General features: G+C 56.2%; 1 protein-coding gene across 3 annotated transcripts; it reads left to right on the forward strand.

The window, feature by feature from the left end:
- Window positions 1-603: 603 nt before the first annotated feature.
- CLN8 (CLN8 transmembrane ER and ERGIC protein) lies at window positions 604-21,686 on the forward strand. 3 transcript variants are annotated; one of them, XM_021694178.1, is made up of 3 exons: window positions 604-847; window positions 12,470-13,119; window positions 20,107-21,686. In XM_021694178.1, exons 2-3 carry the CDS (start codon window positions 12,577-12,579, stop codon window positions 20,428-20,430), a joined length of 867 nt encoding a protein of 288 aa, XP_021549853.1. In that variant the 5' UTR covers window positions 604-847; window positions 12,470-12,576; the 3' UTR covers window positions 20,431-21,686. The 3 variants fall into 3 exon arrangements, with proteins under 3 accessions (XP_021549853.1, XP_021549855.1, XP_021549854.1); XM_021694180.1 differs by lacking the exon at window positions 604-847 and adding an exon at window positions 2,369-2,431; XM_021694179.1 differs by lacking the exon at window positions 604-847 and adding an exon at window positions 5,375-5,525.
- Window positions 21,687-22,885: the final 1,199 nt, after the last annotated feature.

Raw genomic sequence — 22,885 nt, forward strand, 5'->3', positions numbered from 1 at the left:
AGCACATACTTGAATAAAATGTTTATGAAACCTGCTTTAGAACAAAAGCATTGTATGCACGGGAAGCATTGTTTTCCACCGTAGAGCTACCACCCCGGGGTTAACCTCTCCTGTCTTGGTGTTTGTAAACACAAGCACAAACCGCTTTATTTTCTTTCAGTTAATTGTGTACTAACAAGAATTTGCTCCTAGAAGGCTGGAAGTCAGAACTAATTGACTTTCATGGGTAATACTTGTTGGTAGAAATGAGCAGAAGGCCTCCCTGCAGGTGCGCCAAAATAAACCAACCCCGTTTGCCCCTGTGATCCAGAGACGCAGCCCCCACCTGCAGACGGGCGTGGGGGGAGCGGCACGTCAGCGTTGGGGGGGTGCAGCTGGTGAGGGAGCCCCTCAGGTCAGACCCTCACCTGGGCTGACTGGCAGGCTCTCTGCAGCAAGCTGTTTGCCCGCCAGCCAGGCGCTAGGCTGGAGTCGCTTCGCCGGCCTCCCAAGGGCGTGAGGACGGGCATCCTACAGACGTCCTGTTCCACCCTCTTCACGTTCAGTGACTCAGGCCTGGTTTGTCATGCGCCGTGCCTGCCAGATCATAGGACAGTCAGAGGAGGCTCTGCCTCGGTCCAGTGAGTGGTCAGCACCCTGAGGAGCCAGCAGGAGGTCGGCTGGTACCTGGGGCCCCGCTCCCTCACCTTGGCCTTGATTTAGTTCCTTTCAAGGAGGGGGCAGAAAACAGGAGTCGGAGGTGTGCTTCCTGACGGCTGCTGGTGGTTTCTGGCCAGTTATCCCTCCTGCCTCTCCATCTGAACTCTGTGCAGTTGCCCAGGAGCGAGATTGGAAAGAAAACTCTGAGGTAAGTTCTCCTTGTCGGGCAAGTTCACAAACCAGCCCCCTTGGTGGGTTCCTTTCTGGATTTGCTGACCTCGTAACATTCTACCCGCCCCCCCCTTTTTTTTTAAGATTTAATTTATTTATTTATTAGAGAGAGAGAGACACAGCAAGAGAGGGAACACAAGCAGGGGGAGTGGGAGAGGGAGAAGCAGTTTTCCCGTGGAGCAGGGAGCCCGATGCGGGGCTCGATCCCAGGACCCCGGGATCATGACCTGAGCTGAAGGCTTAATGACTGAGCCACCCAGGCGCCCCTATACCCGCCTTTTTAAACACACTGAATGTCTATTTTCTTTCATATGCCTCTATATTTGATTTTTTTTTTTTTTAAGATTTATTTATTTATTTGAAAGAGAGCGAGCAGGAGCACGGGCGGGGCAGAGGCCAGAGAGAATCTCCAGCAGGCTCCACACCGAGTGCGGAGCTGACGCAGGGCTTGATCTCACGACCCTGCGATCATGACTTGAGCTAAAATCAAGAGTCGGACTATGCTCAACCGACTGCGCCACTTGGGCTTCCCCTGTATTTGATTTCTATATAGCATTACACTTGGTGTTGGGGGGAGAGAGGGCAAGTTCTGAGCCTGTAAGTTTGTTCCTAAACTAGTATCTGAGGTTAAAAAAAATCCAAGGGCTTCTATCTCTCTGCAGAGAGGAGTTAAACATTTCTCAAAGCTCACTACATCCTTCAGGTCACTGAGTACCTTCTGGGGCCAGTCCAGGGGAGGGAACTGGCCTGACCGGCTTGGGAGGGCGGGGAGGCAGCCTCTCTGCCACGTGACTGAGCTTGTAATTGGAGGTGGTTCCTTCAGCTGCACCAGGGTCTCTGAGTCTCCACACTACTGCACTCCCGTGTTCCGGAGCAGCATCTCCGGCCCCCACACCCTGTGCCTGAAGCCCCGCACCCCCACCCCACCCGCTGTGAAAACCAAAGGTGTCCACCTTGCCAGATGTTCCCCCAGGAGGGGTGGGCTGGGCCACGCTCTGCTGGGACAGGCCCTCGAGAACAGCCTGGCTTCCTGGCCCTTGAACAAACATAATCTTTATCAAGGCATTTTTTTTTTTTAATGCTGGTTGTTATGGTCGTATGTTTGGCCGACCGAGACTTAGGATGCTTTGTGTGCCAAGATAATTACAGCCATTAGCTTGAAGGTCATCGTTCTCCACGGAGAGAGCCCTGCCCTGGTTTAGCCGACAGACACTCGGCAGAAGCCTTGATGCTCCAAGAGACTTGAGACCAGTCTCAGCTTTTTATGTCTGTGGCTCAGAGAGGTTACTCAAACCTTCCAAGCTCACACCACCAGTGGAAGTAAAGGGACCCAAGTTCAGAGCCCTCTGAAAATCTTGGACATGAGCCACAGGCGCCATGGTTTGTGGTTCAAAATATGCTTCTCAGAAAAAAGAGGTGGACACAATGAATGCATTTTTCTTGGACAAATGTTTTCTATCTAAAATGCTTTCATTTTGCCATCCTCATTGGAAGAAAATATTATCCATGCCACTTGTTAAAGAATGCGGACATGGATTTTATTCGGGAAACTACCACTGAGGTAAGGTGCCCCTGCAGTGGGCTTTGCAGGGGGGGAGAGGGCGGCGAGCAGGTGTGTGTCCTGGTGCTGGTGGATGGGCAACATCAAGGCTGGGCCTTTCTTGCTGGACCAGCCCAACAGCATTCTTGCTGAAGCAGGCCAGGGTGACAGCATCCAGGCTGGGCGATGCTGAGCTGGACTGACCATGCAAGGCAGAGCCCTAGGTCCGAGCCTTGGGGGTTAAAGGAGCCTCAGGAGAGCCCATCCAGGAGCGTCTTCATGGCAGCTGGGCTGAGCACCTAATCACTGGCAGATGTCCAGAGATTCCTGAGTTTGTTTGTGATCCGTTGTCTGCAGATCACGAACTGGGGTCCGACGCTTTAAAATACTGTTTGGAATATGTCTCCTGCAGAGCTAACTGTGCTCTCTGGTGAAAAGCACTTGGATCCAAAGCAGGAAACTTCTCCCCACTCTCCCTGTGAGAACTCGGCCATCCCACCTGCTTCTGACAAATAGGCAGAAGGGGAGAGATCTCAGCAGCCCTCTGCTAATGTCGTTTAAAAATCTGCCTTTTCCTTAATCAAGCATGTATTGCTTAAATGATCCAAAAGGAAAGGGAACATTAAAACTGTCCATCCCACCTCCTCTAAAGAAGCCATTTCGATTGCCTTCAAATACCTCATGGCCTCCTATTTCAAAACTCAGCTTTCTTGTTTTGCCGAGAGTAGTTAGACAAGTTACTTGGCCTTTACCCACACTGAGCCTTGGTTTTCTTACCTAGGAAATATGCAGGTCCGCCTACGAGCATCTGAGAATGTGCCAGACCCACGGGAAGCCGGAATGAACCATTTCCGGAAAGCACTTGCCAGGGCGCCTCAACAGTACATCTGTTGTTGTGTCCGTAGGAGGGAGGAGGCGAGGGACCCGGCTGGGCTTAAAAGAGGCCCCCCCGCGGCAGGAGAGTCCCATGGGTCCTGCGTGTGCAGAAATCAGGCTGCATTTCGCTCAGTTTCATTAAGTCTCTCAGTTCTACCTGGTTATTTATTACCAGTTATACCTGCATCTGTTTATTTTATTTTATTTTTTTTTTAAGATTTTATTTATTTGTCAGAGAGAGAGAGTGCACAAGCAGGGGGAGAAGCAGCAGAGGGAGAAGCAGGCTCCCCGTCGTCAAGCTGAGAGCCCAATGCGGGGCTCAATCCCAGGACCCTGAGATCATGACCTGAGCTGAAAGCAGACGCTCAACTGACTGAGCCACCCGGGCGCCTCGCGTCTGTTTTTTAAATGACTGACTCACCACTATGCTTTAAAGACAGCAGAGCAGAAAGGCACCATCCTTGTTCCAGACACTTCCCTAAATGCTGGGGATAATAGAGGGGACAGGACCAAGTCCCCTGTCATGCAGGTCACATTTTGGTCAGAAGACACAGGAAATAACAAAGAAATAAGATAAGCATATAAAAATACAAAATGTCCAGCAGGGTTAAGTCAGTAAAGAAAGAAAAGGCTTCAGTCGGGGGTTTTCAGGGGCAAGGGCTCTGCTGTGTGCTGACAAGGGAGCACCTGCGCCCCGATGGGTCAGCGCCCCCGGGGAGACCCCAGAGCACCCACCAGCTGCTGCCGCATTTCCCAGTGGAGGTCACGGCTCGGAGGTTCAGAGGGTGCACACCAACTTCTCAAAGCTGGTAGTTCTGGAGCCCAGGTCTGCCTGACTGCAGAGTCCGGTGCTTTATGCAAGGCAAGGCTGCTCCTGGTTCTCCAAAGCCTGGCCATCTATGCTCAAAAACAAAACCCTCAATTCGAAGCCCCCGACTCCCATCTTCTGGGGGCTGGTCCTTGAACAGCAAACTGCGGGAGAAACCGGGGCCACAGGCAAGGCCAGCAAACTTTGCCTTTCCCCTAGAAGTCTTCCATTCTAGAGGCTTCCTTACCTGGAAGGTGGACGCAAGGACACCTAAGATTTTACACCCAGTTCACAGTTCAGAGAGCTGTTTCCACACCTCATCTCACAATTACTTTGTATTATTAAGTAGCAGGCACCGAATGCTAATTTAATGCATGCTGCTGATCCTGTCCTAACATCTAACTCTCTGGGCCGTATCCTGGGTGGACACCGTCCTATTTTCCGCTTCACGGATGCAGATTCTGCGGGCCAGGAGACGTGAGGTGACCTAGGGGACCGGCCACCCTGAAGGGCTTTGGAAACCATGATCCAGTATAAACAACTTAACCTCTTTTTCCGGGGTCCTGGGGAGATTACAACACCTGCTCCGGAGGGAAGAGAACTCCCCAGGAGACGAAGTTAACGCTGTCTCTCCAAGCTTTGCGTTTTCAGGGAGTTTGTCCCGAAATCACACGCAGTGAGGACTGACAGCCAGGACCTGAGTGGGGCAGGTTTTACTGACTTTGCAGAGGAGACCAGGCTTGAGAGGAGTTCCATCACCTGCAAACACCACAGGGTGGTTTGGGAAATGAACCTGTACTTGAGCGCTCCACATTTCCAAGGCTCTGTGGCCCTGGGCGGCCTCAACGTATTTTTACGGGTTCACGTTGCTGAGTCACCACTGCCACGGGGTGCGGCTGGGGCAGCCGCCTCCAGCTGCACCTCCCCGCCCCAGGCTGCCCTCCTGGGCTTCCAGAGTCTCAACGGGGGCCCGTGGGCTCTGCTCAGACGCCCCTTCCTTGTACAGCCGCAGTTCCCCACGAGTCGGCGGAACGAGGGCATCCGGGAGCAGCGCACTTCGGAGAGGGCCGGGAAGCGGGGCAGGGGCCGCACGTCCTGTCCGCGAACTTCCCCCGGGCCGCCCCCCGCGCCCGTGGTTCCGCCCGGTCCGCGCGCCCCTCCTGCGCCCGTGGTTCCGCCCGGTCCGCGCGCCCCTCCCGCTCCTGCGCGCGTGGTTCCGCCCGGTCCGCACCCCCCCCTCCCGCTCCTGCGCCCGTGGTTCCGCCCGGTCCGCACCCCCCCTCCCGCTCCTGCGCGCGTGGTTCCGTCCGGTCCGCGCCCCCCCTCCCGCTCCTGCGCGCGTGGTTCCGCCCGGCCCCGCTCTAGGCCCCGCCCAACGGGGGTGCGCATGCGTGGTCGCGTTTGCGGCGCGTTCGTGACAGCGGCCTTGCGGTGAGTGCAACGGCGCGTGCCGCGGCGGATGGGCGCGGGGCCGAGCGGCCGAGGGCCGCGGGGCCGAGCGGGCGGGGTGGTCGTTCCCTCCGCTGGGGCCCGGCCCGCGCTCCCCTCCGGTGCAGCGCTGTGTGGGCGCGCGCGGCCCGAGCCAGGCCCCGGCTTGGACTGGGAGGCGGGGACGCGTAGGGCGGGGCTCCGGCAGCCCCGCGAGCAGGTCAGCGCTGTGCAGGGGAGCATCCCGCATTTAGGGGAGCCCTGTGCAGGTCAGCCCTGTGCAGGGGAGCACCCCCGCGTCTAGGGGAGCTCTGTGCACGTCAGCCCTGGGGGTCGGGAAGGAGCGGGGCCTCAGCTGTGAGCCTTCCTCCAGCACCTTCCAGGCCCTATTTGCTGTTCAGGTTCTCACTGAGCACCTCCTATCCCTAAAAAACTGGAGCTGAACATGAGGTGGGTTCTCTCTGGAGCCTCCAGGAAGTCCTCTGCAGAGCAGTTGAGACCGTGAGAAAGGGGGAAACCTAATGGGGTGTTGGATGTAGCAGAACATCCCTGGGAGGGGGAGGGTCCCAGTGCCAGGAGGAGACACTCTGCACCGGAGTCCTGTATTGTGGAGAGGAAAGAAGCAGGTGCGAGGCAGTGTGTGTATACCTGATCCCTTTTTATGGGAAAAAATAAGAGTTTATATTGAGTGAAATGATTGAACCAGCAAATGATTGAACCCAAAGCAGTAGCGCTCCCTGGAGCTGCCTTAGGGGATTACAGAATTTTATTTTTGTGTTTTTATGCTTGTTCATATTTCCTAAATTTTGCTCCTTGAGTCTCTCTCTCTCTCTTTTTTTTTTTTTTTTTACTTTGGATGAAATATTTTTACACACTGCCAAAGCATAATTCTGAAAACGCTACAAACATAATTCTCACGCAAGCGGGGAACCCTTGTTAGGTTACTTTGATCTCATGGATGGTCGATCCAGCAGGAAGACAAAGCCCATCAAAACCAGTGAATGAAAGGAACGCTCAGATAGGCTTGTGGGGTCCAGCGGGGCGCTGGTGGGTACCTCCAGTGCAATGAAACCACGGCCTTCCATTATCTCTTTCTCCCTGGGCTGAGAGGAAAATCACAGCCCTTTACCGTTGTCATAGTCCAGCCTGTCACTTCACTGACAGGGCCAGTCCCTGGGGAAACAGGAAGTGACACTTGTCTCCCGCAGTCAGATGATCCTCAGGGGCTTTATTAGCCAGTAATCCAGCAGGACCTGAAAAGCACGCAACCTTTCTTCATCTTTTTGACTTCATTTCCAAGTTTTGGATCAGTTATTGCAGTCAAATGCAAAAATACTGGTATTTTAGCAGTTTAGCACCCCATGAATTCATCAGTGGGTGTCAGATGGAGCTGCAAGGGTCCTGGTGGCCGCAGAGTCCCATCCCTGGAGACGCGGCCGCTGGATCAGTATGGCCCTGAAACTCACACCCAGGAATTCTTTTAAAAACGCCTGGTCCAGTGCAATGCATCAGCTTAAACCACCAAATCTTATACAAGAAAGAAAGATGAGGTTTGTAGATTGATTTTCCCCAAAGACAAGGCTCGCAGTGAGTCAGGGATGGGGCTCCGGGCCCCTCCAGGAGCCAGCGCCTCCGGGCCACAGCTCTTCTACCACGGAGGTGCAGGGCTGTAGGGCCTGGGCTCCGGAGCCTTCCACATGGAGGAAGAGCTGCGTGTGTGCTGCCGGGCCTCCCGCTGTACCCACGAGGGAGCAGTGACCCCCAGCTGTGACTGCCCCTGCACTGCAGGCCCATATGAAGGTGACCCTGGTGTCCCCTGTGCCATCGAAGCTGGGGGGGATGTGGTCGCGCTGACGGGCCAGTGGAAGACAAAAGGAGAAATGGAACTCCGCCCCACCCCGTCTGCGCCGCCTTTCCGGAATAGGCCTGGTGGATTTTGTGGGTGCGTGGATTCAGTTAGCACTGTGACACTGTGGAAGGGACAGCGGGACCTCCGCAGGGTTCCAGGGAGGCTGACTTGCTGCCCCGACAGGGTCCCTGCAGTTCCCTGTGACCTCAGGCCTGGCCTTCCTCGCTTGGTGGTTCACCTCGCTGGAGCGCCCCCAGCTGGGAGGTACTGTTGGTCCCAGGGGCCCCGAGACACCCACAGTGCCCGATGAGGCCAGACCAGCATGGGATCGCTCAGGCACCACATCGGCCGCTGTGTAGGAGCACGTGAGATGCGGCTTGGAGCAGGGATGGGGATCAGAACGGGGAGAGAACGGGGGCGGTGGGTGAGTTGTCGGTTTCTCTCGCTGGCACAGTCTCTCTCAGCTCCGGCCTTGCTGTCCGTTTCTGTGTCTGACCTCACCTGTCTGCAGTTCTGTGTTTAGATCCGAAACCGTCTTCAAAAAGGCGGTCCAGGAGGCTCCCAGACCTGGCAGCCGGCCCCGGGCTGTGCCGTGGTGTACTTCAAAGGCCCGGGGCTTTTCCTGGATTTCTGAGCCCTGGCAACCAGTCCCTGTCACCCAGGGAAAGTGCTTGTGCTGCCTGTGGCCACCTTCCATGGGCCTCCCCGCCGAGCCCTGTTCCTCCATCCTTGCCTCAGTGTCTCAGTGGTAGGGACTCAGGCATGTGGTTCAGAACATGTGGACCCAGGAACAGGTCTGTGCTCCTGCCTCTTCCCAAGTGCTCAGGAGCCTGCCGTGTACCCACCCGGGACGGACGGTGCACATGCCTTCCCCTCCCGGAGCGTCGGGCCCCTGCCTGTCCCCATGCTGCTTGCTGGGGAGCAGGGACGGCAGGAGGGGCAGCAGGAAAGAGGGACTCACGGGGGCCTGCTTTCCAGGTTTCTCTCCAGCAGGATAATCTGATTTTTTTAATTGTATCTGCTCATGTGTCAAACCCACTAAGGCATGTAGGTTATGCTAGCCTGGTTTGGAAGAAGGAAGACACTAAACCATTCTACCTCCCGAGTCTGCGGTTTTTACAACCAGATGGGGACTGGAGATCATCCAGTCCAGGGGCTCTGTACCTGCCCTAGGGCACCTGGCCACACAGAAAGTGCCCACGCCTGGCCATCACTCCAGGGCAGTAAAGGCCGAGTCTGGAGGTGGCCCCGTCCCGGGCGTGTTCCATAGGTAGGGAAGAAACCGACCAAACAGAGAACCTCTGCTGGTGATCTGCGTGCACCCAGGGGCGGGAGCTCTAAAGTCTCTGACAGGTGCCAATCCAGTCCGAAACAAGGGGGCCGAACCTGGGCTCGGTACGGAAATTGGAGACACTGTAAACCCTAAATGACCTAGTGGCCTGTGCGGAGCACATAATGGGTGCCTCGTATTGGTTAGCACTACCCTACTATCCTGCATTTCTGTGCATTTTTTTATTCTCATCAGAAACTGGGGCCCACGAAGGTTACGAAACGTGTTTTCTTAGCTCCGAAGTAGTGGAACCAAGATCAGAACGCACTGTTCTTGTTCCTTTGGGCCTGGCACCCTGGAGTCCCTGACTCCTGACCTGGACCTCCCTAAACAACACCTGTACTGGCCATTTCCAGTGGGGCGAGCCTGAGTCCTGGAGTCACGGGGACCCTCCCATTTCAAGGCCAAGGCACCACAGAAGTTAGGTGACTTGGCTAAGGGCATATTGATGCAATTGTGGCAAAATGGGAATTGTAGCCCAGATCTCATGACTGCCATGTGGAAGAGTACAAGAAGAAATCTTGGGAGGAGTCCGTATTTTCGCAGTTTAGTTTTGTGTAGGGTAACCTTTTCCTGGTCACTGAAGTGCTTGACGTGAGGCTTCGTTCCCGAACCCTGGAGATCTTTACCGGAAGTTGCTCTGTAAATCTCTTGGCCCCCATCCTCATGGGTTTAGAAGGTGACTTGCTGCAGAACCAGATTGTTCTGCGTGCTTTTATGAAGTAGGTGCAGCCACAAGAGGGCACGGAGCAGAGGCTCAGGAAGACCAAGGCCGTTATGCTCATGGGTCCTAGAGACGGAAGGCACTCCAGGCCACCCCATGCTGGGCCACCCGGGGAAGCACTAGGTCAGGAGGCAGGGGAAGCCCTAGGCCACAGCCTTTGTTGGGGTTTCCATGGGAAAAGCAGGCAGGACAGGGTGAATGATTCAGGACTGGTGACTTTGAACAATTTTGCTGGGCTTTGGGCAATAGGGGTGGCAAGAGGCAGAGGTGGCATGTTGCTCCTGGGTGCGGGGACAGACGGGGGAGGCAAGGCTCTGATCGGTTCGTTCCCTGCTTTGCTATCTCGTAAGAGCGGGCTGGCCCTGGGCGGGCAGTCTCCCCAGCCAGGGAGGTTTTTAAGTTGTCAGAGCACAGAGGGGGAGAAACACACACACATCTGTGCAGATACCCAGAGCCAAGCGCTCTTTCCAGCCTGTCCTCCGGCGTTAAACTGGGTCTGTGTGCACATGAACTCGCAAGTGTTCTGGGATGTGTGAGGAAGAGAGAACATGCCTGTGAACCCATGGGAGCAGCCGGCTGGACACCTGCAGTCCCGTCCGGTACAGAGCACTCCTGGGCACGTGCACTGGGGCAGACCCAGAGCCCTGGGTAGAAAGGGAGCGAATGGGTGTGGTCTTGTCTTTTCTCCTCCTGGAGCCAGATTCCTACTGACAGAGAGCCAGCCTACTTTAGAGGTCGTGTTCACTGAGAAATAGGAAAACAAACACTTCTGTGATACTGGCCTTTGATTATAGGACCGTTATCAAATCCAAGAGTTCAGTGGTTGGAAATGGTTCCTTTATAGTTTGGGTTAAATGAGCTAGTACGTTCCGTGTCCTGACTGGTCATGGCAACCGTCTGGGCAGAAGAGCCGTTTTGCTGCTTTTCACTGAATATTCACAGATTCACAGCTGGTTTAATGCTTGTGGCTGGACGCTCTGCTCGATGTGGTGTCTCCCCAAGGATGGAGAGTCTTAGCTCTGCTGTGGGCAGCCCGATTCCCCTGCAGGTCTGCTCTTCCTTCACCAGATGTGAGGCAGAGTCCTCTGCTCCCCAAGGAAGTGCCGTGTGCGACGAGCCCCTGCAAAGCTGTGGGGTGTGGGGGGCAGGCGGGACCCAGGGGGAACCTGCAGGCCAGGCCTCCGAGGCCCCTTGGTGAGCCCCTGATCCTGGGGGTCCCCTCCCTGAAAGTCTGACATAGGGAGCTTCAGACGTCCTTGTCTGTTTGGAAGACTCAAGACTGCTGTTTGCAGTTTTACAAACAAAACACGTCCAAACTTACATAAATTTGACCGTGTGAGCATGATTTGAAATCTGTGCGTATGTTCAACAAGTGCTTCTTGAGCGGGTCCTCTGTGCCAGGTGCTTTATCCGTCAGTGGGGGCAAGGTGATGGACAGGTGGGCATGGCCCTGGCCTCAGAGAGCTGCTGGTCTGGGGGAGGTTAGGGGTCCCAGCAGTAGTCAGAGCGCGTGTCTAGATACAACGGTGGAGGGGACAGAGGGTGGGCAGTCCGTGGCACTTCCTCTGGTCTGAGATGGCTTCTGGAGAAACGGCACCAATGCCGAGATCTGAAAGGTAAGAGGGGCTGACAGGCGGGGCAGGTGCATGGACTCAGGTACAGGACCCAGCGGGAGCTGAAGCCCAGAGGTAATAAGGCAGGTGGGTTTAAAGGAACTGGAAGGCTGAATAGGGCTGGAGCATGGAGCAGGGTGCAGGGCGGGGTGGGGTCTGGTCCTGAGAGCACAGGGCTCAGACTTGAACGGGGCAGGAGCGCAGACCTGTACGGCGTTCTTCCGGGGGTGACTACAGTCCACTCTGTCCTGCTAACTAGAAGAACCCAGACGACAACCATCTTCTAACGCGGAGTCAGGAAACTTCTTAAATGTACTGGAAATCAGGTTTGAAGTCCATTTTCCCGTGATCTCCCAAGTTTTGTCGAACCTATATAGGAATAGGAAGTGGGTTGGTTGTGAAAAGAAGAAATAGTTTATATTTCTGGGCAATGAAAGGATGAACTTTTGTTTTTACGTTGTTAACAGAGGAAAGTCATTGGCTTATTTCAGTTGAACTTGTTTCTTGAATAGGTAAGTGTGTTCGTGATGTTTTCTCTGCCCACAGGCAGCCCCTGGTTGTAGAAGAGCACGAGTTTTGGGAACAGGGCGGCCATGAGCTCTACCCACGGCCCTCGGGGACGTGCTCTGTTGATGTTTTTCTGTCTGTGGCGCAGGGGATCGTTTTCATGGTTGGAAGTGGAGTTACTTGGAGACTCAAGAAGGCCCTGACGATGCTCTGGTCCAGCGGGTGGTCCGGGGGAGCTCCGGGGAGCAGTAATTCCCACTGTCCGCAGATGGGCATGCTCGGCGGCCTTGCCCCTCCGATCCAGTCCCCGCACTTGCTTCCGACGGGGGACTGAGGGCAGACTTGACGCTGCCTGGTGGGTTAACAGACCGGAACCGGGACTTAGGTTTTCCTGTGGTTTTTTTAAGGGCGGATGGCTACAGGTGACGAGCATCCTCATGCTCACCACCGCGTCTGCTGAGCACCACAGAGATTGCCATGTGTGACCCGGGCTGCAGTCGGTCCGAAGCCAGCACGTGGGACGCGGGGGGTGGCGGGCCTGGGGCACGTGGACGTGGCCCTGCAGACCGCGTACGACCAGGCCAGTGTTCCTGTCTCCGGTTTCCGGGCGAGAGCCCACGGCTGTGTGATTGTCTGAACATGTGCTACCCCGTGGAGCGTGCACACAGCGTGACTCCCGGGTGGCCCATGGCAGAGTCCAGGACGGCCTGTCCACTCCGCTCCGCTCTAGCTCCCGGCTCCTCTCCCGGCCTTGTCCTGGACCGCCAACGGGTGTGGGTGTTTTCTTGTGGTGCGTGTGTCTTCAGATACAGTGAAGAGGTTTTTAGAAATCCTTATTACCATAGTGCATCTGTCCTGCTGGAGCGGGGCTGTGGGCTCGCTCCTGCCTGGTCCACGCAGAGTGACCCGTCTGTCCTTCTGCAGGTGGCAGACGGGTGCATGCAGACCCCAGAGGCACCCACACCGACTCTGCGTTCTTGGAGAGCTGGGGCGTGGGCCTGGGACGCCCGCGGCAGACTCAGTCAAGGAGGATGACTCCTGTGAGCGATGGAGGCACGGCAGAGAGCATCTTCGACCTGGACTACACGTCCTGGAAGATCCGCTCCACGCTGGCGGTCGCCGGCTTCGTCTTCTACCTGGGCGTCTTCGTGGTCTGCCACCAGCTGTCGTCCTCCCTCAACGCCACGTACCGCTCTCTGGTGGCCAGAGAGAAGGTCTTCTGGGACCTGGCGGCCACGCGCGCCGTGTTTGGCATTCAGAGCACGGCTGCGGGCCTGTGGGCCCTGCTGGTGGACTCCGTGCTGCAAGCCGACAAGGTGCGTGGCCAGCAGAACTGGTGCTGGTTCCACATCGCCACAGCAACTGGATTCTTCTTCTTCGAAAATGTAGCGGTTCACCTGTCCAACGCGCTCTTCCGCACGTTTGACTTGTTCTTGGTGGTCCATCATCTCTTCGCCTTTCTTGGCTTTCTTGGCTCCTTGGTCAACCTGGAAGCTGGCCACTATCTGGTGATGACCACACTGCTCCTGGAGGCCAGCACCCCCTTCACCTGCATTTCCTGGATGCTCTTAAAGGTGAGTGTTTCCGGTGGGACACGGGGGGCGTCTGCTGCTGCTGCCCTGGTCTGCACCGGTGGGGGAGCCCACTCCTCGGGCACCGTGCTCTGTGGTCACCACAGACTAAATCGCAGTGTGCGGAGTCCGTGAGCAGCTCCTCCTGGCTGAATTCCGTGTTCTAATTGCAAATCTCTTAGGCTTCTAGCTCCGTAGCAAAACAAGACTCTCTGGATCTTGGCACTTAGTCGATAGGATGTTGTAAGCCCCAGAAAACATGGTATTTTTCTTTCAAATGCTTTTTAAAAAAAAAATCCATAAACTATATATGTACACACACATCTTTTTTAAAATTTTTATTTCATCTTATGTTATTTTAACACTTATTATGAGATCCACCCGCTTCAGGAGTTCTTACGTGGACAAGACGTTACTGCAGACCACCGGCACGGCGTGTCACAGCCAAGCCCTCAAATTTGCCCCCCGTGCTTGCCGAAGCTTCCAGCCTCCTCTCCCTCCAGCTGCGGGCAGCCACCGCCCCACACCGTTCTGTGAATTCGGCTACTTTAGATACATAAGTGGAGGCTCACTCCTCCGAGCGTCGTGTCCACAAGGCTCACGCACGTGGCCCACCACAGAATCTCCTCTCAGGCAGACGGGTTTTGCGTTGTGTGTGGGCGCCACGCTGTGTCCGTGGGTCCGTCGTGGGCGCATCTTAGCTGCTGCAAATAGCGCTGCAGTGAGCATGGAGGTGCTCCCAGCTCTTCGAGATCCTGATTTTGGTTATTTTGGAAGAGCGTTCACCAGCGGGATGACTGGATGACGTGGTAAAACCTCCGTGCTGTTGTGCACGGCGGCCACCCCCTCTCCGTTCCCGCGACGCCGTGCCAGGGTCCCGGTGTCTCCACGTGCTCGCCCACACTGGTCTCCTGCATGTTGTTGATTCTCGCCGTCGTGACCCGTGTGCAACGGTCTCATGTGGTTTTGGTTTGCTTCTCCCTGGTGATCAGCGAGCTTACACACTTTCATGCAGCTGTGGACCACGTATGTGTCTTCTCCCGAAAACGGTTCACCGCCTTGAGCCATGTTCGGATCAGAGTTTTGTTTCCACTCGCGCCTTGTAGCTCTTTATCTGCATTGGAGAGTAGTCTGCTGCTGGTCACCAGTCTGCAGGCGCCCGTCCCCCACTGTGGGGCGTGTGTTTGTGCCTCTGCCGTGAAGGTTCTTAGCTTCACGCGGTCGCAGTTTATTTTCATCTCCGTCGCCTGCGCTCTTGGTGTCATAGCTGGGCAGTCGTTGCCAAGACTGGAGTCGTGAAGCTTTTTCCCATGTTTTCTTCCAGGACTGTTAGCTTTGGGGCCTGCAGCCCATTCTGACTTTTGTGTCTGATGTAGGAATGCGGCCCAGTCTTCCCAGCACCACCTGTCGGAGGGACGGCCCTTTCCCCGTTGTAGGTTCTTGGCCCTTCTGTGGTTGACGAGTTGAGCGTCCGCGGCAGATTTCCTTCTGGCCTCCGGGCTCCGTGCCCGCCTTCCCACCAGTGCCATGCCGTTTTGTGTAGCTCTGTATTATAGTCTGAAATCAGGAAGTGTGGTGCCTCCGCGTGTTCTTCTTTCTCAAGGCTCAAATGACTGTTTGTGGTCTTGTGTGGTTTTCCGTGAATTTTAGAATGGTTTCTTCTATTTCTGCAAAGAGTGCCATTGTGATTTTGGTAGGAATGGCGTTGAACTGGGGATCACATTGGCGAAGCTTTCTAGTCAAGTTTTCAGTTCCTTTACTAAGTGTTCTCAGCTCCTTGATTTCCTTTTGGGACTTTTTTTTTTCTTAAATATTTTCTGTCTCTGTTGAAATTCTCATTTGGTTCATGCATTGTTCTCGTGACTTCAGTGACTCGCATCTTCGTGACAGTTACGGGTCCTTCTCTGTCAGATACATCATTTAACTCCAGTCCCTTAGGGTCTGCTTTTGGAGATTGACCTTGGGAACACCTTCGCCCGACCCTGCCCTTGCCCAAGGCTGTTGCTGCCTGTGCGTCAGACAAAGCAAGCACCTCTCCCAGGCTCCACACACTGTCCTCACGCGGGAGCCAACCCCACTGGTCAGCCTGGCCAGAGATTCTGGGGCTCTCTGCCGGCTCTGTCCCTCCCCAGGGGAAAGTCGGCCGCTGTGCAGTCTGCTCCCTCCGTGCGGAGCTGGAGTCGGGGGCAGAAGCTACGGGGTCTGCCAGCCCAGCCACCGCCTCTCTTCTCCCCCGGGCCCGGCAGCTGGACCCTGCAGGACCGACCAGACAGAGGCCAGTCCTCCGCCAGCCCCTCGGAAAGGGTGGGGTGCTGGATGCATGTAGCAACTCCTCCCTCTTCTGGGGTGTCCTCCTGACCCTGTGCTGCTGGAGGGTCCCTCCCTTCCGCGGCGAGGGCGGCTCACATTCCCCCGCATGCAGGGGCCTCCCCAGGGTTTCTGATTTCTCACAAAGGAGCTTTGTGTGTGCATTGTGCTGAATCCGGGTGTTTGCGGGGAGGGTGGGTCCGGCTTCCTGTCCACTGTCTTCTGATGTCTGTCATAGCTTGCGTGTCGTCTTACGCTTGTGTTTCTGAATAAGGTTGTTTTTCTACCGATCAGAGGTGTCGGGACCTACCATCACTATTTGTGTAGTATTTGTTGCCTTTTTGTTTGTAAAACAGTATTTTTAGAAGCTGTATGTTTTCTGGATACCATCTTGATAGCAAAATGTTCAGGTGAGACTCTTGAGAATTCTGTCTTTAGCGCAGATTTCTTGCCATCTTCTGTGGCTCACTGTTCACAGGATGTTTTATGTGAAACATGAAATACTGCTTTTTGTTTCGTAAATGTCTGATGCAGTCACCACAAATGGGTCAGGGCCCTGAGCACTTCTGTGACGCTGTGGTAGCTTCGGGAGAAAATCGAGAAGCAGGAAGAATCATCAGTGCCTTCAGGTCCCCTGGGGTAGACAGTGTGGGAACATCGGAGTGAGTTACCGGTGTTCGTGGGGCAGACCGTTCACACGTAGCAAACGCCGGCGTCTGGCCTTGCTGCGGTCCCCCGGGGCTGCCCCCGCCTTGTGCCGCAGGAGGACGTGTGAGCACGGGGACAGGTGCCGCGGCGAGCAGGCAGGCCGGGCAGCTCGGGGAGGGCCGGGGCTGGCCCGTGAACACCGGCCCTCCGGCTGGGGAGCTGTAGCCGCTGCTCAGTGCCCGGGAGCTTCGTGAATGCGGGGTTTGCGGACGGTTGAGGTCCTCAGGCAGCAGTGATTTGGGGGAAGGTTGGAAATCGTTACTGGAGTGGAGGAGTGAAGCCGGCCAACCTCCAAATGATGGAGGCTGCTGGTCCAGCTGTGGGTCGTTTTGATAAGATGCCGTGACTCGGGCGCCGCCAGTGTGTCCTGCTCACGCCCTGCGGCTTTTCAGTTCTCTCCTTGTGGATGTCCCCTCCACGAGAGGGGCTTCCCGAGTTTGGAGAGCAGGGGCTGAGACTTCCCTGCATTCCGTGGCCGTGAGCACAGCACCAGCGTCGTGGTCAGCCGTGGACGGAGGCTGTGCCGGACACACGGGCTGCCGTCCGGCCATCCTGTCCCGTCTGCCCCCCGCTCAGGGCAGCCCGCTCACGTGGATGAGCTGGACCGCCGTGGTCAACAGGGACCTGCACCAAACCTACAAGACAGACGTGCCTGGGATGTAAGGCCCACGTTTGAGAAAACAGATGATTAGTTTTCTGGAATTTTTGTTATTTTTTTGTTGGAACTTCATAAAAAAAAAAAGAAAATCTTCTTGTCTCCTTCCAGTCCATAGTGGTGATCAGTGTTGAACGGCTTCACGTGTATTTCTCCAGACTTGTGTCTCTACCGCCTGGGCCCAGTGTGGCCACCAGCCTCTGGTCCTCAGCATCCTCGGGAGGAAGGCAGACTCCAGCGGTGGGTGGGCTTGGGAGAGAGACTTGGTTTTGGATTTTTCTGCTGCCTCTGCAGTTCGCTGGGTGCTGTTTGTGCAGGATGGAGAAAGGGATCTCCGTGTGTTCACTTCTTAGCACCCTGACTCTGCCAAGCCAGCAGACCCCATCAGAACTGCACCCCAAATCAAGGTAGCTTAGGTCAGTGTTCCGTGTTGTTGTTCACATGCTACTAAACGTAAGTCAGTGCTGCCTACGGTATTGAAATCCTTTTAAGCTTTCAGTAAAGCTGCCAAAGTCATGCATAGTTGGGCATCCGGATTTAAGAATCTGCCAGAGCACCAGGTCTGAGTTGTTGAGATAGCACGGGATGTACCTGAAGACGGCAAACATCACCGTGATTTAAGACGGGCTCTGTCTCCAGTAGTGGCTTATTGTTAGCATTTCCTTCTTGACGGATTCTGAAACGTTTAGAGTTAACAAACGAATTGCACAGGACTCGAACCTCGGGATAAAATTCACCCACAACGACTGGCCCGGGTGTGCATGAGGCCTGTCGGTTTCCGTGCACATGCCCCACGCTGTGCTGCAGAAAGCGGCTCTGTATGTGCTGTCACCGACGCTGTCCCTGTCCCTGCTCAGAGCACGTGGTGACGCTGGACACCAGGTGACCCGGGTTATGCCGAAGAATGCTCAGTTCTCAGGCTTCGAGCTTTCTGAACATAATTACTCTGTGAGTAAAAGTTCATATTTGTGATACGAACATTAATAATTTAAGAAGGCCACTTTTAGCAGTGAGGGGAATAATGGGGAAGAGCCCTTTGTTCTGTGAATTTTGGAGGGAATGGCAAAGTGGGACGGAGTCCGTGCTGCTAAGTGCGAAGGAGGGGTGGGGGGCGGTGGCGTTGAGGTGTGCTCCGCTCTGCTCCCGTGTCCCCACAGTTCGTACTCTCGAAGCCTGATCTCTTCCACAGGAGTGATCTGACTTTGGAAACGTCAAACCTCCCGTGTTTCTGTGCTTGAGAAAGGTGTACCTGTGGCCTACTCCTACGACCCCACAGAAGATGCATGCGCTCATTGGTGGTAATCGGGCGCCCTGCCAGTTGCAGGCGGGGACTGGGGAGGAAACGCGGACGACGGGCCGAGCTCTAGAGGTGGAGGCCGCGCGGGGCAGATGTGTGCTTTGTTCCCTTGGGAAACAGTGTGGCCAAGTCCAGAGAAACTCGCACAAGGGAGCAGAGTCCATGCAGCTGGGATTGTGTGTCCCCACCCCCCGTGTGCGTCCAGGCTGCACCCAGTACTGCAGTGGGTGTTGGAGGAGGTACATGAACAGCGCACCTCTGGCAACCTGAGTGCTGTCCATCGCCGCCTCTGGGCCTGGTGATGGGACCACCTGGCAGAGGCCACACGGTTTCCCACCAGACTGGGGCACGCCCGAGTGCTGGGGCACCTGGTTCCTGCTGATGGGGGGCTGACGGCGGTCGTGGCTTCTCCTTCGGACAGGAGCCTCCGAGAACTGTAGCCTCGCCCTCTGATTTTACAGAAAAGTTAGCAGACATATTTGGTTTTATCCTTCTGTCACGTGGCTGTCAGGACCGGTGGACACAGATCTGGTCCCAGCTTCTCCCCGTCTGTGTCTCAGGCCCCTTTAGTGTGGAGGTGTTACACTTGTTTCGGGTTTGTGTCTTGGCTCTCACTCTTGCGTGCTTATTGCTCCGGCAGTGTGGGGTCCACGGGAAGCATGTGGCTACGGTCCACCTTGAGTGGCACCAAACCCAGGGTGGGAGCAAACAAAGTGCTTGGTGAGTCTGTGAAAAGCTGCCCGCGGGGTCTGGAGGTGGCATGCTGCATGAGCAGGGCAGCGTCCATCCCTACAGACTCCGCCAGGGAGGCTGCCCGCGGGAGGCCCAAGAACCCACGTGCCCGGAGAGGGAGCTGGTAGAGCCTCCAGGGGCCCTTCTGTGGGCCTTCCGTCTCCTCGCTTCACGTCCATGCTTGTGTTCAAACTCTGCCCGCATAAATAGGGTGTTATTTCACTAACTGAATTATCAGTAGAAAAAAGCTTGCATGGGTACGTCTGCTCTAAAAGTCGTAGACCCTGCAGAGTTGTTGTGAAGTTATTTTGGGTAAGTTCAGTTTTTCAGACAACAGGGAAGTTCCTTGTTTTTCTCAGTTTATTTTTCCTGAGTCATCAATTCCATGGATTCTCGGTCTCCTGTGTCAGAGCTGTGTGGACACATTTTTATGCCATGAGAGATTAAGATTCCTTCCTTGTTGTTTAAAAACATTCAGGAGTTGGTTTGCTGCGTCCCCATCGGGACTGGGTGGACGTAGCTCAAGTAGAACCGTTCCCTTTCCCGAGGCCGCGTTCTGCTGCCCGCTCAGAGTTCCCTTCTGCAAGCGCAGGACCCTGCTGCCACCCTGGGGGCCACCTCGGCATGGAGCTCCTGAGGAGGATTTTGTGGCTTCGGTTCAGCAGAGACAAGGTTGGCGAGGCTGGCATGTGGGAGGTCTGAGGGGTGCTGGAATGTGGTGCTGGCCCTCCCCATGCTGGATGTCCTGGGCCCAGATGTCCTGGTGCTGGCGAGGTCCCACCTTGGCGTCCACGATCTGATGGACCATCTTCAAGTTCTCTGTTCAGTTTTGGCTATGACTCTTGGAAACTAGCTTAGTGTGAATTTAGAGTTGTTCTAAGGAAAGTCCGTCTCTGCCTGTGTCCATGGGCTCCTGGGATAAAAGTACCAAAACTCCAAGCAGGAAATGTGTGTCATCCTCAGCGTCTCTCCTCTCGGAGGTTCTTGTCCCAGGGCTGCCGTATGGGAGCGCGATCTGTTGGTCGGTGTGTGTGAGCTCAAGGTTAAACGTGAACTTTGGGGTGAGATTGAAGAGAAGACTGGATTTTGCTCGTGGGAGAAACTGCCAGAAGGAGGAGAAGGGATGGGTGAGGAAGGGGCCCCGCTGTCCGCGCAGTGCTCAGTCGGCGGGCGGCTCCTTCCCGCAAGAAGCCCCAGGCAGGGGAGAGTGTGCGTGCATCTGCGGGGATGTGTTGGGCTGGTGGACCCTTTGCGTGCAGAGTGCACTGACTGGCTTCTGTTCTGTCCACAGGCCGGCTGGTCCGACTCGCTGTTCTGGAAGCTGAACCAGTGGGTGATGGTTCACATGTTCCACTGCCGAATGGTGCTGACCTATCACATGTGGTGGGTGTGCTTCCAGCACTGGGACGGGCTGCTCAGCAGCCTCCACCTGCTGCACCTGGCGCTCTTCCTCGTCGGACTGAGCCTCCTCACGCTCATCCTCAATCCCTACTGGACCCACAAGAAGACTCAGCAGCTGCTCCACCCGGAGGATTGGAACTTTGCGCAGCCGGCGCCCAGAAGCAGCCGGCCTGCCGGGGCCAACGGCCAGGTGCCGCCCAAGAAGGGGCAGTAGCCGCTGGGGGCCTGGACCCCGCCGGCGTTCTCCGCATGGGCTCAGGTAGACACGGGCTCCGAGTCCAGCACTGTCTCCAAGTCGGACCAGCTGTGTCGTTCATGTTAATTTCCACGTAGCCACAAAGTGTTTTTAAAGCTTCGGTGTGCCTCCGGGGCTGGATTTTTGCCGTCATAACTCCATTGCCTGCTGTGGTTTGTTCCTGCGCGACTACCTATGCGGGGCCCTGATCGGCACCAAGGAGGGCATCGGTGGTGGAGTCCGGGCCACCTGTCCGGGAGGGCCTGACGTGGCGCTGTGGCCGCCCGCGTGGTCCTGTGGTCACACGGTCCGCGTGCCGTGTGTCCTGTCCGGTCGTGGTGTCCCGCTTAGTTGGAGAGAACTGCCCCGAGCTGGGTGCCCCGTTCGTGCCCCTCGTTAGAGCGTCCTGCATGAAGCGTGCAGCCCACTGTGCACACGTGCGTCCAGGGCGCGTGGGGACCACGGGCAGGAGCCGCCGCCTGGGACCGGACCCCGCCTGACGGGGCTTCCCATCCGGACCCTTGCTCCGTGGCTGGTGCGTCTGTGGGTGTCAAGGCCGAGCAGCGGTCGCTTTCCCCCAGGCGCCGAGGGGCTGGATGGCAGGGCCCGCGGTCGTGGCTCACTCCACGGCAGCCCTTGCTGGGCGCCTGGCGGTGCCTCCCAAGGCAGTCGCCTTCGCCACGCCGCGCCCGGTGGAGGTCCCAGCAGCCTGGCTCGTGTGCTGGGAGACAGGCAGCCCCGCTTCTGAAAGCTCCCTGCGGCCTGTCCGCCTTTACCAGAGACCTGCGTCCCCACAGCAGCGCCTCCCTGCCGGAAGGGAGGCCCCATGGGTTTCCGTCAGGTGGCGAAAACAGGCACAGAGTGGGTCTGCAAAGTGTTGCAGCGCAAACTTTAGGGAAGCGGGGCTCATTTCAGCTCACGATGTGGGCTGTGGGGGAGACCCACGCGCACATTTTATTCTGGCCATGACTGTGCAGTTAAAATTAAAAGTTTGTTTTTTATTGAAAGCCCCTTTGACGTGTTTGCAAAAAACATGTGTTTATGGGTCGTGGAGGCGCCCGGCCTGTGCTCGTCCTGGGACACGGAGCTCACAGTGCTGTGTCCTCTGTGCTGCTGCTTCGACCTGCAGGTCGTGCTTAGGTCAAGATGTGCAGTACCTGCCATGTCCTCGTAAGAAGTGACTTCGATCTGTGTTCTGATGGGACGAAGTGTAATAAAGTAACTTGTTTATGGACCCAAAAGGATGTCAGTTCCTGTCTCTCAATACTGTTTGTTTCAGTGCAAGTCTTGCGTTATCTTGGAGGTAGAGACTGAGGATCGGTCTCCGTTCAAAATTTGGGTTAAGGTATGAAGTAGTTAGCTTAATTTTTTTAAGAAGATTTTATTTATTTATTTTGACAGAGACACAGCGAGAGAGGAACACAAGCAGGGGGAGTGGGAGAGGGAGAAGCAGGTTCCCTGCTGAGCTGGGAGCCCAGAGAGGGAACACAAGCAGGGGGAGTGGGAGAGGGAGAAGCAGGCTTCCCGCTGAGCAGGGAGCCCGACGTGGGGCTCGATCCCAGGACCATGGGATCGTGACCCAAGCCGAAGGCAGACGCTTCACCGACTGAGCCCCCCAGCCGCCTCAGCTGAATTTTTGTCTGGCCTACACGAGGACTTGGACCTTCCCCAGGTTCACCCTTGACACGGTGCATCTTCACAGAGATGCGGTTCTCGTGCAGGGAGAGAGCTGTACCAGACAACACATGAGCTTACCCCCACCCCCCGCACACACACCCGTTAGCGTTCCCTCTGACCAGGGACTTCCCGTGAGGAACACAAAAGCAAGCCTGTTTGTGTAGAAAGAGGCTTTTGGAACCCTTTTGATCCAGGACCCACAGATTGTGCGGCACTTCCCGGGCTCTGTGCCAGGCCCAGCCCACCCCGCACCAGCCGTGTGTGTGGGTGAGGCTGCCGAGGGAGAGGCCCCTGCAGAGCCCGGGGCGGCCGGTGTGACTCATGCATCGTCCGCGGAGAGGGAGGGCAGGTGCTGAGCTGGGAGAGCACACACAGCAGACAGAAATTCTGGAATCTCGAGAAATTGGAGGATCTGGCAGCATGAGCCTGGACTCTCCTGTTACAGGTGCCCTTAGCGAGGACGCGGGCTCTCCAGCGTGGCCTTGACGTGGGGGTTACAAATCATTATTGCGTGGCCCTGCACTTTCTCTTGGTAGCCATGCTGTGGTTTTCAAAAGGGGGAAACCAGGCCAAGGGGGTAGAGCACGTTGTCTCTGTTTCCGCCCCTGCGCATCTGCGTTCCTGAGCGCCCTGCAGGCAGGGAGGCCGTGCTCCCGCCGTCTCTCCGCGCAGACCCCAGGGTCCCCTCAGAGCGCCCCGCACGCCGCCCATGGCTGCCGCTCCGTGCCGCTGCTGGGCGCTGGGCCACGTAACCCAC

This window comes from Neomonachus schauinslandi, chromosome 2 (assembly GCF_002201575.2).
Source record: "Neomonachus schauinslandi chromosome 2, ASM220157v2, whole genome shotgun sequence".
Classification (NCBI taxonomy): Eukaryota; Metazoa; Chordata; class Mammalia; order Carnivora; family Phocidae; genus Neomonachus; species Neomonachus schauinslandi.